General features: G+C 41.9%; 3 protein-coding genes across 4 annotated transcripts; 2 read left to right on the top strand and 1 right to left on the bottom strand.

Moving 5' to 3' along the window:
* The first annotated feature begins 3,016 nt into the window (after positions 1–3,016).
* LOC103990981 (uncharacterized) lies at positions 3,017–5,176 on the top strand. Its single transcript, XM_009410307.3, has 2 exons — positions 3,017–3,868; positions 4,131–5,176. Exons 1-2 carry the CDS (start codon positions 3,183–3,185, stop codon positions 4,840–4,842), a joined length of 1,398 nt encoding a protein of 465 aa, XP_009408582.2. The 5' UTR covers positions 3,017–3,182; the 3' UTR covers positions 4,843–5,176.
* An 808-nt stretch (positions 5,177–5,984) lies between these two features.
* Positions 5,985–8,214, top strand: LOC135616487 (uncharacterized). Of its 2 annotated transcripts, none has more exons than XM_065115724.1 (2): positions 5,985–6,148; positions 6,694–8,214. In XM_065115724.1, exon 2 carries the CDS (start codon positions 6,813–6,815, stop codon positions 8,091–8,093), a length of 1,281 nt encoding a protein of 426 aa, XP_064971796.1. In that variant the 5' UTR covers positions 5,985–6,148; positions 6,694–6,812; the 3' UTR covers positions 8,094–8,214. The 2 variants fall into 2 exon arrangements, with proteins under 2 accessions (XP_064971796.1, XP_064971795.1); XM_065115723.1 differs by having other exon boundaries at positions 5,985–6,153.
* Positions 8,215–12,373: 4,159 nt separating this feature from the next.
* LOC135616057 (EPIDERMAL PATTERNING FACTOR-like protein 2) lies at positions 12,374–13,674 on the bottom strand. The gene is made up of 3 exons (XM_065115222.1): positions 12,985–13,674; positions 12,879–12,913; positions 12,374–12,803 (listed from the first exon to the last, which is right to left on the bottom strand). Exons 1-3 carry the CDS (start codon positions 13,082–13,084, stop codon positions 12,567–12,569), a joined length of 372 nt encoding a protein of 123 aa, XP_064971294.1. The 5' UTR covers positions 13,085–13,674; the 3' UTR covers positions 12,374–12,566.
* Between the last annotated feature and the right edge of the window lie 233 nt (positions 13,675–13,907).

Below are 13,907 nucleotides of genomic sequence, written 5' to 3'. Positions count from 1 at the left end.
TGGTACCTCCAAGTGTCCATTCATCTACATACTAATCTCTTTGACGTCGAAAATAATTTTAATGTACATATTAATTCATTACCATGTTATAACGAATCATCACATTCAATTTTTTATATATATATATATATATAAAAGGTTAGTTGTTTGATGTCGTATCTGTCTCAAACAATTGTCGACGAAATCTATATCATAACTCGCGGCGCATCACACTCATACCAAATTAGCATGACGGAGTAGTTCCTTACAACATCGTATGACATCGTTCCAAGCGACGATCATACGACGATACTGCCTCGCCACTTGAGGATCAATCATTGTGTTAAATTCATATACAATTGATCCTCGCACAGTAGTATAAAAGCCCCTGACCAGCATCTAGCCAGGGGAGCAAAAAAAGGCAACTACTAACTTAATCCTCCAGGGGCCAAAGTCGAAAATCCCCCGACGAGGGCCTTTTGTGCAGGAGTTCGACCACCTCCGGAAGACGGTGTTAGCTCGGTCCCGACCGAGAGATGCCTTTCCCTAGATGACATCTTTCCCTAGACGACATCAGCATCCTGACATCTTAATATAGTCGATTTTGGCACTTCCTCCTCGATCGTGAACTTCCAACATCGATCCGTGGGCCAAGTCGTGCTAGCCCATCCGTCACGAAGTTCATCAACAGTTAACTTTGATTAATTTAGACTAAGTTGGTTGGTAAAATGGTAATAACCTTGAACTATGTGCGATTGCTTGACGTAATTTATTAATTAGATGTATTTAATTGATTAAGAAATTAGAGTTAATTTGGTGTCGGAAAGCCAATTGATATGGGGTTGAAGCCACTCGAAGGATTGCCAACCCCTCGTAGATAAATCATTGATAACTTAATTACTTTATGATTCTCAGATTTAACGCATAATCCCATGATCTCATTTATAGTTAGACGAAGTACGTAGTTATTTCGGACATTTAATCATGACCTTGATCCAAAACTATAATATAAAATACTCCAAGTACATTCTCTATGAACATAATTGTGTTTATACATATTAGACAGTCGGATGAATTCTCTGTATCTAAATTAACTTAAGCAGGTTTTGTTGAGTAAGCCTCTAACGCAATCTTATAGAATATCTAACTCGAACTCATTTTCACTACTTGATGGACATCGATTAGCTCCGATTCAACATCCAGAGTATGAATTAATGCTGAAACCTCAAAAATGATCATCGAATCAACCCCCACAAAAAGAAATCAAAATTTTATAAGGTCCTAATCCCTTATGGATCATTTATGTTGAATCAAAAGAGGCCCAAATCGATCCATTTCCTGCCCGATTGACGGCACCTACCAATCAGGCTCAATTATTACAACAAAATGAAATGCATGCATTGATCTATTTTGTTTCATTACGCTTGTTGCTTAAAGATAATGGTTTGAGAAGATTAGCGTGCCCTAATACCTACCCTTATAAATTATTAATAAAATATTTTCATAAAATTTTTATCCAAAAAAATAAAAATTATTATTTTTGCATAAAAGTATTAAGAAAATATTTGGGCAATGTATCTAGAAAAATCTCCACTAATTGATTTTCAAATACATCAATCTTTTAGATTTTTTTTATCAAATTGAAACAGTAAACTGGATTTGATCTTCTCATATTCTTTCTTTTTTTATCGCCACACTTTATTATTATTATTATTATTATTATTATTATTATTACATATTCTCATATATTATTCTTTCATTATTGTTCATCTACCCTTCTTCTACTCGTCTTTGTGTTGACGCGAATCAGTTCATCGATACGAATTGATTTAATTTAAGAAAAAATTGAGATTTAATGAAAGTTTTTTGTCCAAAAATATTGACCGACTCATTATGGACTGACCACCACCGAAAAAAGAAAGCAAAAAGATAATAATAATAATAATAATAAACCCACTTGGTTTGTAACTGAGAATATGTGTACGTATACCGACATATTATTAAATGGAAACAGTTTAGATTATTATACTGAAATACCATAAATAGTAGTAATAAGCTCGACTGTTTGTATAGCTATGGCACTGTTACTATTTACATTAAAGAAGACAGTAATCGGTAGTTATAAAGGAGGAGGAGTTATCGACTGTACCGATCAACGGAGTTCGATCATGGACTTGCGCCGCTTTATGATTCGTGCTCATCGTCTCTGTGGGCGATAAAAGTCGTCATTTGTTGTCGATGTACGGGGCCGTACGCGAAAAAGCGCATCCGCATCGAATGCGCATGTGCCCGGCCACCCGTGGGTCCCGTCGTGCCTTGTTCCCACGCGGATCGAATCGGGTAGGCTCCATTTGGCCCCGCCACCCGAATCCGCTACGTTCTACACCGCACGACTAACCCAATCGGAGCCTCCTCGACCCGCGCCGATGACCCGATCCGACTCGCTCGCAGATCCAATCTGCAAGGCGGGTCCACTCTCAGCAGGATTCGAATTCATGTGGGGCCCACGACACTTGTGCTGGCTCCTGGGGAACCCTGACGGAGCTGAGACAGCAGATCGGATTCCGGGCGCGGGTCGCTGAGGGTGAGAGACGTGTCGTTGTTGAAGCTGTTGTTAAGGTCTAAATCAAGGCCGGCGGGGATGAGAACCACTACTCCAATTAGTACACAAGCGGCGTGAGGGGGGAGGCCACGACGGCGTCGACTTCGGATTCCAAATTGTCTCAGTTCCGAGGACAACCTGTCCACAGCTGTCCTCCAATTTCTTTTTTTTTATTTATTTTTTTAAAAAATCTAGTTATTCTCCACCCAAGTGTCCATCGCACCAATGTATCGCCAAAAATAATAATAATAATAACTCTTTTAACAAGTGAGAAGGTAATTTTTTTTCTTTTTCTGAAAAAGGTATTAACATTAATAAAAATAATAATAATTTTTTTTTCTTTTCAATTATCCTATTTTTATGATAAAAATCAGTTCTTTTTGTTGCCCAGTACCGTACTATCTGCCATGGAAACCATTTCGCCAGCCTGTCGTCTGTTCTTTCTCTCACACCTTGCCTTTTAAGCTTTCCTGCTTCCGAGTCCATCCCCCCTCATCACCGCCACCCCTCCTCTCCCTCTCCTCTTTAACCTCGTCTTTCCACTCCCATACACGGCGACATTACCGAGAGGAGGATCAAGATCGGGTTGGATTAGTGTCAGATGGATCCGTGCCCGTTCGTTCGGGTCGTCGTCGGTAACCTGGCGTTGAAGGTAGCTGTGGCAGCGCCGCCCGCCGGGGCCGGCGTCCACCCTTCCGCCGCCCCTTGCTTCGCCAAGATCCGCCTCGACAAGTTTCCCCGCCAGACCCTCGCCGTCCCCCTCGTCCCCCACGACGAACCCCCCGCCACCCCCACCTCGGATGCCTCCGTCGCCGCCCGGTTCCACCTTTCCAAGGACGACCTCGCCCGGATCGCGGGCAAGCCGTCCTTCTTCGCCTCCCATGGCGGCTGCGCCAGGCTTAAGGTCTCCGTTTACACCGGCAGGAGGGGCAGAACATGTGGGGTGAGCTCTGGGCGGCTCCTGGGTAAGGTCACGATGCCGCTGGACCTGAAGGGGGCCTTGGCGGAGAGCGGAGCGGGCAAGCCTGTGGCGTTCCATAGCGGATGGGTCTCCCTTGGCAAGAATAAATTCAGGCTTGCGAAAGGCACCTCTTCCTCGCCATCGTCCTCGGAGGCGCACTTGTATCTGACGGTGAAGGCAGAGCAGGATCCTCGGTTCGTGTTCGAGTTCGACGGTGAACCGGAGTGCAGCCCTCAGGTGTTCCAGGTGCAGGGCAATATGAGACAGCCAGTATTCACTTGCAAGTTCAGCTGCCGCATTGCCGGCGACGGCAAATTGAGCACTAGGTTTGTCCTCAGCCCCCTTCTATTCTTATCCCCTTGACTTTTTCCCAGTGTTTCTTCGTCAGCGCTGGAATTTAGTTCTATTCTTGGTGCATTACCATTTGGAGGATAATTAGCATTTGATCTGTTATATTCTTCCTATCCTTGATGATTTTGAACCAAATCTTTGTAATTTTAGGAGAAAGATGGGTATTTGTTCGATTGATGGAACGTATTCCATATGATCGGAGAACAAAAAATTGAGCTTTTTTTTTGTCTGTTGCAGATCGGTGCTTTCGGAGCCAGGGAACTCGAGGAGTTGGCTTACATCGTTCGGATCGGAGCGGGAGCGGCCGGTGAAAGAGCGGAAGGGGTGGTCGGTGACGGTCCATGATCTCTCCGGATCGCCGGTGGCCCTTGCCTCCATGGTGACCCCCTTCGTCCCCTCCTCTGGTACCGACCGGGTGAGCCGCTCCAATCCCGGCGCATGGCTGGTGCTCCGGCCCGGGGAAGGCACATGGAAGCCGTGGGGGCGCCTCGAGGCCTGGCGCGAGCGCGGCGGCGCCGGCTCCGGTGATGGCCTCGGTTACCGTTTCGAACTCCTCCCCGAGGCCGCCATGGGTGCCGGCGTCACCCTCGCCGAGTCCACCCTCAGCGCAGCCAAGGGCGGCCAGTTTACCATCGACCTAATCGAAGTATCCGGCACCCCCGTCAGCCGGTCGGTCTCGCCGGGGTGCAGCCCCAGGGTTGGCGGCGACTTGGGCTACGCGCTGTGGCCCTGCTCGAGCTACCGCGGGTTCGTGATGTCCTCGACGGTTTCCGGCGAGAGGCGGAGCGGACGCCCGACGGTGGAGGTAGGCGTGCAGCACGTGGGATGCAGCGAGGACGCCGCCGCCTTCGTGGCGCTCGGTGCCGCCGTCGACCTGAGCATGGACGCCTGCCGCCTCTTCTCCCACAATCTCCGGAAGGAGCTGAGCGCGCCAGACTCGTCGCGTTGACAGGTCCCCAACATAGCCATCATCTCCTTATTTCTTCCTCTCTTTGTACAAGCGGGAAGTGTTTCCCAAGCACTTGTGTGTTTTGTTTCTCATCTGCTGCTGCGGCTCTGCTTACATTTATTGAGTCTTCTAGATGTGTTTTTTTATGCTAGAAGTCTAGTAGTACATTAGAGAGCGCGAGAGAGAGAGAGAGAGAGAGAGAGAGAGAGAGAGAGAGTAACCTGCAGCCTGTGCCATGATCTTGTGTCCTGTTGTGATGTCCCTTTGCGTGAATGCAGTGGAAAAGCAAGATCAATCGAGTATAAAACTGTAAGTGCTCCTGCATTTGAGCTCCTTTGTTTGCTTGCTGTCTCTTGATGTTGATGATGAAGTCTTACCTCTAATGTTTTCTCTGGTTTATGATGCGATGTGGGTAACTATGATTTCATACACTAGTTGTATACATTGGGTGGGATGATCCTTTTCTTGCCAGAAACTAAAGCAAACTTGTGTGATGGTGATGACAGAGTAGTGAAGTGGTGGGCGCCTGAGACGAGTCTTGTGTGTTTTCTTTTTCTTCTTCTCTTGCCTGTGCTGCAGTGGTGCAATGCTTCTTTATACTGTGGAATTAGGGGTACGCAATCCATATAATATAGTTTCTCTCTGCTTTGGTAACAGAGCTTGACAAAATGTTTGGCTGATGGTCTCCACTTTTAACCCAATCCACTTGGATCACCTCATCATCCATTTATATTTCTTCAAGTGCCAATTCACCCAACTCATGTTGTGAGTGGCAATGTCACCTACACATGATCTGGTCTAAAGCCAACAGCGAGTCCAGACGCAAAATTCTTATAATTTTTAATCAATATTAATTGATAATGAGACATAATTTAATTTATTTTTATTTTTATATATTCTTAAAATAAAATTTATTATTTTTAAAATTTGATCTTAATACATGATTTTTTTTTTTACTCTCATATCAGATTTATTAATTTGTATTTTGTATTAAAATAAAATGCATCAGATTTTCTTTTCCATATACAAAATCTAGAAACTTCCTATATTATAACCGGAAGCTGAAAAAGGGTCCCATGTGGACCCCACTCTTCTTTATAAGTAGCGATCGGGTCTGATTCGATGGCAATGTGTTTGAACGCGGAATAGTTTTAGTCCGACGATGTCTTCTCTCCCTCTCTCTGTGTCCATGTGTGCTGATAGAAGACCGCCCTCCTTCCTCCCTCCTCCGCCCTTCACCATGCCTCTCTCGCTCCCTGCATCCGCGAAGCAACCACAGTAAGGGAAAAGGAGCATCCCCCTCCGGGTAAGGTAGCTTCCAATCTCATCTGCTTCTCAGATTTTACTGCAGCCTTGATCGAGATGCTTCCTCTGTTGATTTGTTCCTTTTTGTTCACACATCATTCTTGGTAGCTTCTTCTTGGAATTTTGGGAGAGCAAATTTGTTTTTGCAGACGGAAAAGAAGCCTTTCCCCCCTCCTCTTCTTAATGTATGAAACTGTGTTTGGGATTGGATTTTGAGGTGGTGGATGCTCGTGAAAGAGGGATGGGCTTCTACTTATTTTCCCTTCTGTTGTTCTTTTGTCTCCTGGAATCTTGGTTTATTTTCCCTTTTATTTTGCCTTTTGAAGTGAACCACAGGTCATTCTCTGAGCGATTAGGGTATTCCTTTTGTAAGCGAAATAAAGGAGTCATGTTTCTTGCTCTTGTTAGGGGTTTCCCAAAATTACCCGCATCATGTTGACGGAGTCGTCGATTTTTTATGCTCATCTATATTAATCAGCTCGAGACGCAGCAGAAATATTGACCTAGTTGATTTTTATTTTCTTGATTTTTCTTTGGGTTATCTAGGTGCAGATACAGTGGGGTGTCCTCAGGTACTATAGTATATATATCTCTTTGTGGTTTGGGCAATCCTGAAATTGGACAACCTGTACGATTTCAAGGAGCTGTCTTTGGAGATAGTCATCATGATGAGGCAGGCATCTAGTAGGAACCAGAGGAACAAAGGTTTAAGATTGACAAATGTTCTTCAGATTTGCCTCTTGGCTGCTGTCTGCTTCTGGTTGCTTTATCAGCTTAAGCATTCTTATGACAAGAAAAAGGCACTGGATGAACAGAATCCGAGGATTTTGAACAATGTAGAGGACAGCCAGCCGGGTTTTATAGACCTTGGTAGGAAGGACCTCCCTCGCGACAAGATGATGATCTCTGGGGATAAGATCCATAACAAGGAAGAAGAAAATGATGAAATTGAAGAGGATGAAGATCGGGACGCTCAACGAGTGATGGAGGATGAAGAAGCAAAAGGGGTTGGAGATGATGGGATCGATGAGGAAGATAATGAGCAAGTCGATGAGCAGGATGATCAAGAGAGAGGAGATGAGGAAACTGAGGATGGGGAAGATTCCATGAATGAAGAAAACAAGGAAGACCAAGTTGATGAAGCAGAGTTCCTGGATGGCCGAGAGCATGAGGAAAGTTCTTCCCAGGAGGCTCATGAAGAAAGTTATAAAAGAGATGATGCTTCCAGTGCTGTGCATCGAGAAAACCAAGTGACTGGAACAGAAGATAAAAATGACAGTGTGGACGAGGAGCAACTGAAGAATGATGAAATGGAAGTAGAGACAATACATACTACTAGCAGAAAGGATGATGGTCTCAACGACCATAATAATATGAGTGTTGCTCTTGTAGTTGCCATAAGCAATGATACCATTCAGAATAATAGCCTCACCATAAATAGTGCTGCTGCTGCTGCTGAAAGAATTGTGCAAGAGCTTTCTTCTGCTGACAATCAAACAAGGCTGCAGGCCAACTCTACGATAGAAAGTGCATCTTACCATCAAGTGAAGCTTCAAACTGATTCACCAATAGACGTTGCTGACAATGCAGCTGAAGGAAAAACTCACACTCTGTTGCTCGAGAATGGAACTCTTATAAGAAGCTCAAATGATGATCAAAATATAACAACTGGATTGGGAAGTCCAGAAGAGGATAACTCCAACTTGAAAAGTGTGGTGGAGGAACAACCTAAGAAGTCCAACACAAACATTGGGCAAGATAACTTGGAGGAACTCTCAACTGTTTCTCTTGCTGTCAATGAAAATGGAGATGCAGTTGAGGGAGACTCAGCTGGTTCTTCGCATAGAATGGTCATTGATGAAGAAAGGGATGCACGTATCGATTTATCGACCTTACCTGATGTCCAAATTGATGTAAAGAACATAGAAGATGAAGCTGCAGAATAATGTTTGTGTGTGAAGGCAAAAGGGTTTTTTTTTTGTTGGAATGTAAAAGATATACCTTAGTAGACTGGTGTTTCTTACTAGTTTTGCTTCCTTAAATTGCTCTACATCTGCTTTGATGCAATTTTTGTTTAATGCCATACATTCCCAACACTGTGTTGTCCAGATGAGATCCAAATGTTAATGGAAGAGTATTTTTAAAAACACACTTGTGCTTCTTATTAGCAAGTATATGTTTCTGTTTTTTTGAATGGACCTGCAAATAGACTTGCGGATTTATGGATGAAGACAGCAAAACTGGTTTCCTTTTGGTCATCATTTCAAGTGGATGTGCATATTTCTTTGACAAAATAATAGCAACATATCTGCAGCTTGTTTTTTGCTTCAAAATGACCAACATCTTACTTTTTTAGCAAAAACATTTTAGCTACCAGCCCACCAATGCCCATGAAATTGAGCATCAACACAGAGAACATATCATTTACTCACATTGTTTGATGACTATTTCAGTTATATTGTCGGCTTCATATGGTAAGGGTTCCAGTAAGTATGCTGAAGCTTCATAGTTCTGCTTCTCTGTCTTTTTGTAAAAATTATAGGGTTCCTAGTAACATCCCTGTTGGATGGATCCGTTACCAACTTGTTTTGGTGCATTTATGGTGTAAATATTTTGGGTTGAAGCTATATAATGATCATCTTGACCATCACACAAATGTTCTATTGAAGGCTCTTGCCCCTGGTTTTTGCTGATTGATTTGTATGCTAATGTTGCTGATTGATTTGTAAACTGATGTTAATTATTTCACAGAAACTTTTGTGTTTATTATATGTTTCTGCTATCAAAATGCTTTTACTTCATATTTTGTTGAATTTCTAGTAGTGTCCTACCCACTAAAGAAGTCACATTGCATCTTTGTGGGTAGCCAGGACATGAAAGTGAAATCCTTATGGCTTCTAAGGCATGGTCAGAGGTCTTTGAACCTTGAAAGGTATGATGTTTTAGAGTTTAAAGCTCAATTGTTGTACTCCAGGCACATTTTTTAGTGATTTTTTTTTTCCAATCAGTCTTCTGTTGAGGAAAACTCTGATAATTGAACTTGTTTATGCTTTCAGCTCTACTTGTTTCTGCTTTAGATAAGTTTGTGATGAAATATTATTTCAATATGTACATCTCATACTTAATTCTTGCACATACATATACATTCTGTTTTTTTCTCTATAATTACAATTCAACTATTATTTTACTTCAAAGTTTATAAGGGTCATTGGAATTCTGTTTGAAACCGCAAGTTCAGGCTTCTAATCGTGAATAAAAAATTAAAAAAAACATATTCCACTTCTTAAGCTGCTCTGAATTGTTAAATTAAGATAGATGGGGGCCATGTAGGTTAGCAAGATATGGCCTAACTGTTTATTCACCGAAAATTCTAGGACATATTTGATGTCCTATTCGGTGCTGAAACTGCTGGAAGGACAGTAAGCTAAGACAATATATTTATAGTAGAAATCAAGAATCGAGATGAAACATAAGTTCTCATCTACTAAGATTTTCACATCTCAGATTGATTTAGCTAACTTGCCAATCATTGGCTGTTTCTGCTTTTAATAAAGTGTGGTATTTCAGGTGGGGTTTACATATTTGGTGCCAGCGTTCATCTAATACATGTGAGCTTTGTAATAACAAGCTTCTAATTTTTCTTTCTAAACCATATTGCACCTCCTTTTGGTTTTTGTATTTGGAGAGAAAAGGAAGAAGGGGGATGTTTGTCAGTTGGGATGATATGAAGTGATATACCTTGCATCAGTATCTGGGAAGCAGATTGTTGATTCAAATTTAGATACATCTTTTCATAATTTTGGATGAGAAGTCATTTTACAACTTGAAGGATCCTTGTGCCTGCATAAAGATAAAATTCATTGCTGTCTGATGCACTCTGTTGGTTAAAATATGTCATTTGAAATGTTTAGTTTTCCACTGCATATGATGAACAATGTGAAACTAAATGTTGCTCCTTAAGAAAAAAGAATTGAATAAATGCCAATGTTGATTCTAGATCTTGGTGATTCTTAGTCTTGATAAGAACAGAGTGGAGAAACTGAACATAAAGTCAAATTTTTAGGAGTTATGGATTGAAATAGCTAATGATGCTTTATTTATAAGCAATACCTTTCCTACAGATGCAAGTCACATTGGCTTATTATCCCAACAATAATTCAGATCCATAATCACTTTTGTGTTCAGTTTGTACCTTGTTTTATGGAATTTGGCAGGAGCACTGAATCATTCTAATTAGGCTTGTGGACACATGCTTTCTTTTGAGTCTGTGGAGCCCTTGTTGAACTTTTAGCTTGTCTCTGCAATAGTACAGATTACATGAATATTGTGGGGTTGGATTGAGACACACAACCTGAAAGCTATGATGGGAAGCTTTATTGCTGGTTCGTTATCATATCTAGCTGACCAGCTATCTGCCACATTTGTAGTCAAAGATGAAGTGTAAGTGGAATGACATGAAAGCAATTATTTTGGCATCGTATTGCAAATTACTGTGTTAGCAGCTTTTCTTATATTATTTCCGTCAGATTGATTTTAAATCAGTATTGCATCCTTGAAACCAAAAATGTTGGTTTTGGGCCTATGCCTGTTGTCGCATTACAGTTTTACAAGTGTTTTTCTATAATGTGCTAAAAATCTTGCACATCTTTCTACTAGTACTGGTTATGAAGTTCATGGTAGCTGTGCTATAATTGATGAAGGTACACATGACATAGCCCACCATTTTATCTGAACATTCATTTGGAGTTTAGTTCCTTTTAAGATTCTGCTATTTTCTTATCTTTACAATTGAATTCTCATAAAAGGTCTATGTTATGATTTTATCTAACATGTGTATATATTAATGAAAATTATAGCAGGTAATCTCTATGATGCAAAGAAGGTCTGAACACCAGCTGTAGTAGTCACATGGACCTCTCTGGAAAGTAGTAACTGGATCCTGTTTTTCTGCATTGAACTAAGACTAGCACATCCATTTTCTTCCTTTTCTTTGGTCAAAAATATTGTGGACCTGCAAAAAGAAAATATGTCACAATATGAGGCTGGCAAATGATTGATGGCTTCAACTGATGGTCATCAGAAAAATGAAGCCTGTGAAGACGTAAATTTGATGTTTACAGTTTAATGAAACTTCGATCTACTTTCTCGGACTACATTTTATTTACTCTTTGTATGTGGATCATTGTTTGAGATAACTTCTGTTTACATCAGTCTCTAAAGAAACCCATTATGTTTGTATGTAGCAGTAAGCTGTGTTTTCTGTATAATAGTCGTCATTAATTAGAGTATTGGCTGTTATTGAGTTCTGTAACTATTCATCAGATGGGCTACTAATATTGTCAATGATCAAGGAGAGTATTATTGTTTGCCAAACAATATCTTTTTAGGTTTTTGGACCAGTGATCTGATCAACAATGCTAGTTTAGCGATATAAGTGAGAATTTTAGAAAAATAAATTGAATATTGACAGTTGTTTGCTGTACTCGGATCTTAAATTGTAATGATTTTAATGCGTTCACTATATTGGGTATGTCTTAACAGATCTTTAAAACTTCTGCTGCAGATTCTTGATGGTAAGGAGCTCAGAAGAGTTTAGCCATTGGATGTGCAGGTATCTTCTTTCTCTACCACACAACATGCGTGCATTTGCAACAGGCTCATCTAAATTTATGCTAGTGATGTACTCCACATATGAATCAGCACATGATCTCAAGCAGAAAACGGAATGTGTGAGCTGATACCAACTTTATTTTATTTCATCTCTTAAGGATTAAACTTTCTGACTTGCTTTATCATCAAAGTCTCTCTATTTGCAGACCCCTGTTTTTTAGCTGATTCGAGTAAGAGTTGGATGAGGCCAACATGCAGTAGATCATGAACAGAGAATATTGTGACGGTATACATCATGTGCTTGCTGTAGCAGATACAACTCGGCGTAGGACACAGCAGCCAACCCAACAACAGATCGAAACAAGAGAGAGCATAAAATCCAGGATGAACTCGGAAGAGCAGAGAAACTAGATGGCAGAATCTTGCCCTCATCAATCATTTGCTTGCAATATATACCTTGAGATCAGGTCAGATCAGATCAGATACTTCAGCTGGATACTGATTAGTGGACGTGATGTTTCATGGAGGTGGAATGGCGTCCAGCGGCAGCGCAAAATCTCTGCATGATGTGCCAAGGGAGCAGCTTCCTTTGTGTCCCGTCTTCAACACCAGCACAACCAGAGGCCAAACATGGAAGTATTTTATGTCAAATGTAGTAAGTACATGATGATGTCCGATAGCCAAAACTTAGAAAGGTTGATTGAGCAAAGCCTGGAGGATAAACAAATGGCAAGAAGGAGATCCATAAAGAAGAAACAGAAGAGGAGTATTATCCACAATTCAATCTGGCGTTGACTGGGTTCAATGGGTCATGGATTAAATATCCTGTTCCCACATTTGCATTTCCAGCTGAGGGGCTTGTAGTTGGAGCTGTAATCGCCCCTCAAAGTGGCTATACCCCAGAATCGCCGAGTTGGATTCCTCTCTTGTGGGATTACTGGCACTTGGACTGCTTCACACTGGCCGCAGGTCATGCACCTCCTCTCACAGATTGGCGGTCTCGATCCAATCAAAGCTCTCACCATCAGCTTCTCCTCTCCTCTCCCCTGCATCACCATATATACAGCACTGCCATGTTACCAGGTGTAGAGATGAAATGAGTTCTCGCCGTGAAGACTTACATCTGCATACTCGAGAAGCCTGAACACCGATCTACCTGCAACCGAGGCACCGAAAACTTTCAAACCTTGAATGTAGAAGCTGAGAACCAAGTCGGAACAAGCTTACCTTCGACCAAAAGCTTGACATGAGATGAACTCAAGAGGATGAGCACCAAGAGGAGAAGATGGAATGGTCTCTGACTGTCGATAGGGTGGAGAAGTCCCATTACTTGATGTAGTTGAACCGAGTATACGAGGACTTATGCAGGGAGACGAATTTAGAAGGAGAGGGAGAGAGAGGCAGTGCTTTGCCTTGCTTCTGCTTTTATAGGGGGGGTGGGGTGTGTGTATGAGTGAGAGAGAGAGAGAGAGAGAGAGAGAGAGAGAGAGAGAGATGATAGTTCAACCTGGCAATTGGACTGATCCGAGACAAGGAACGTGCACTAAATCCTTCCTCAGAAAAAGATTAGGTCGGCAAGCTGTGCTTTCAATTCTTGTTGGAAATGGGCAGTGCGATCTCCATCAACCATGTCCCATCTGTGGAGCAGTAATGGAACAAATAGGTACGTGGTTGAAACACCTTCGCCCAACGGCAAGAAAAGCAGCGGCACCCACCCAGAGAGTAAAGTGACCGGCGAGGAAAGGTTGTCGCGGTACAAAAGAGGAGGAAGAAAACCACATGCCTGATAGAAGATAGAATAAAGGACCTGAAACAAACGCTGCAAAGAAGACGATGATCAGGTGTGTTCTTGGTACAGATTTGGTCCCTCTCTCTCTCTCTCTCTCTCTCTCTCTCGCTCTCCCTCTTCATCCTCTTTAGGACAAACGAGGAGAACCTGACTGCAAGCACTGCAACCAGACGCGAATTAGCGTCCTTTTTTGGTTGGATTCTGGTGTGCATTAAAGTTGACATGAACATATGAATGCATTTATCTCGCCACTACCTTAATAAGTGGATGAGTAGGGCGACATCCATCTAAAAATTACACTCATTACATTTTGGAAGAGATATGATTGAGTTACTTATGTGCAGAGTAATTTTTTAAAACA

This window comes from Musa acuminata, chromosome BXJ2-7 (genome assembly GCF_036884655.1).
Source record: "Musa acuminata AAA Group cultivar baxijiao chromosome BXJ2-7, Cavendish_Baxijiao_AAA, whole genome shotgun sequence".
NCBI classification, from domain to species: Eukaryota; Viridiplantae; Streptophyta; class Magnoliopsida; order Zingiberales; family Musaceae; genus Musa; species Musa acuminata.
The sequence above is the reverse complement of the archived record's forward strand: the minus strand, read 5'-3'. Positions and strand labels throughout refer to the sequence as shown.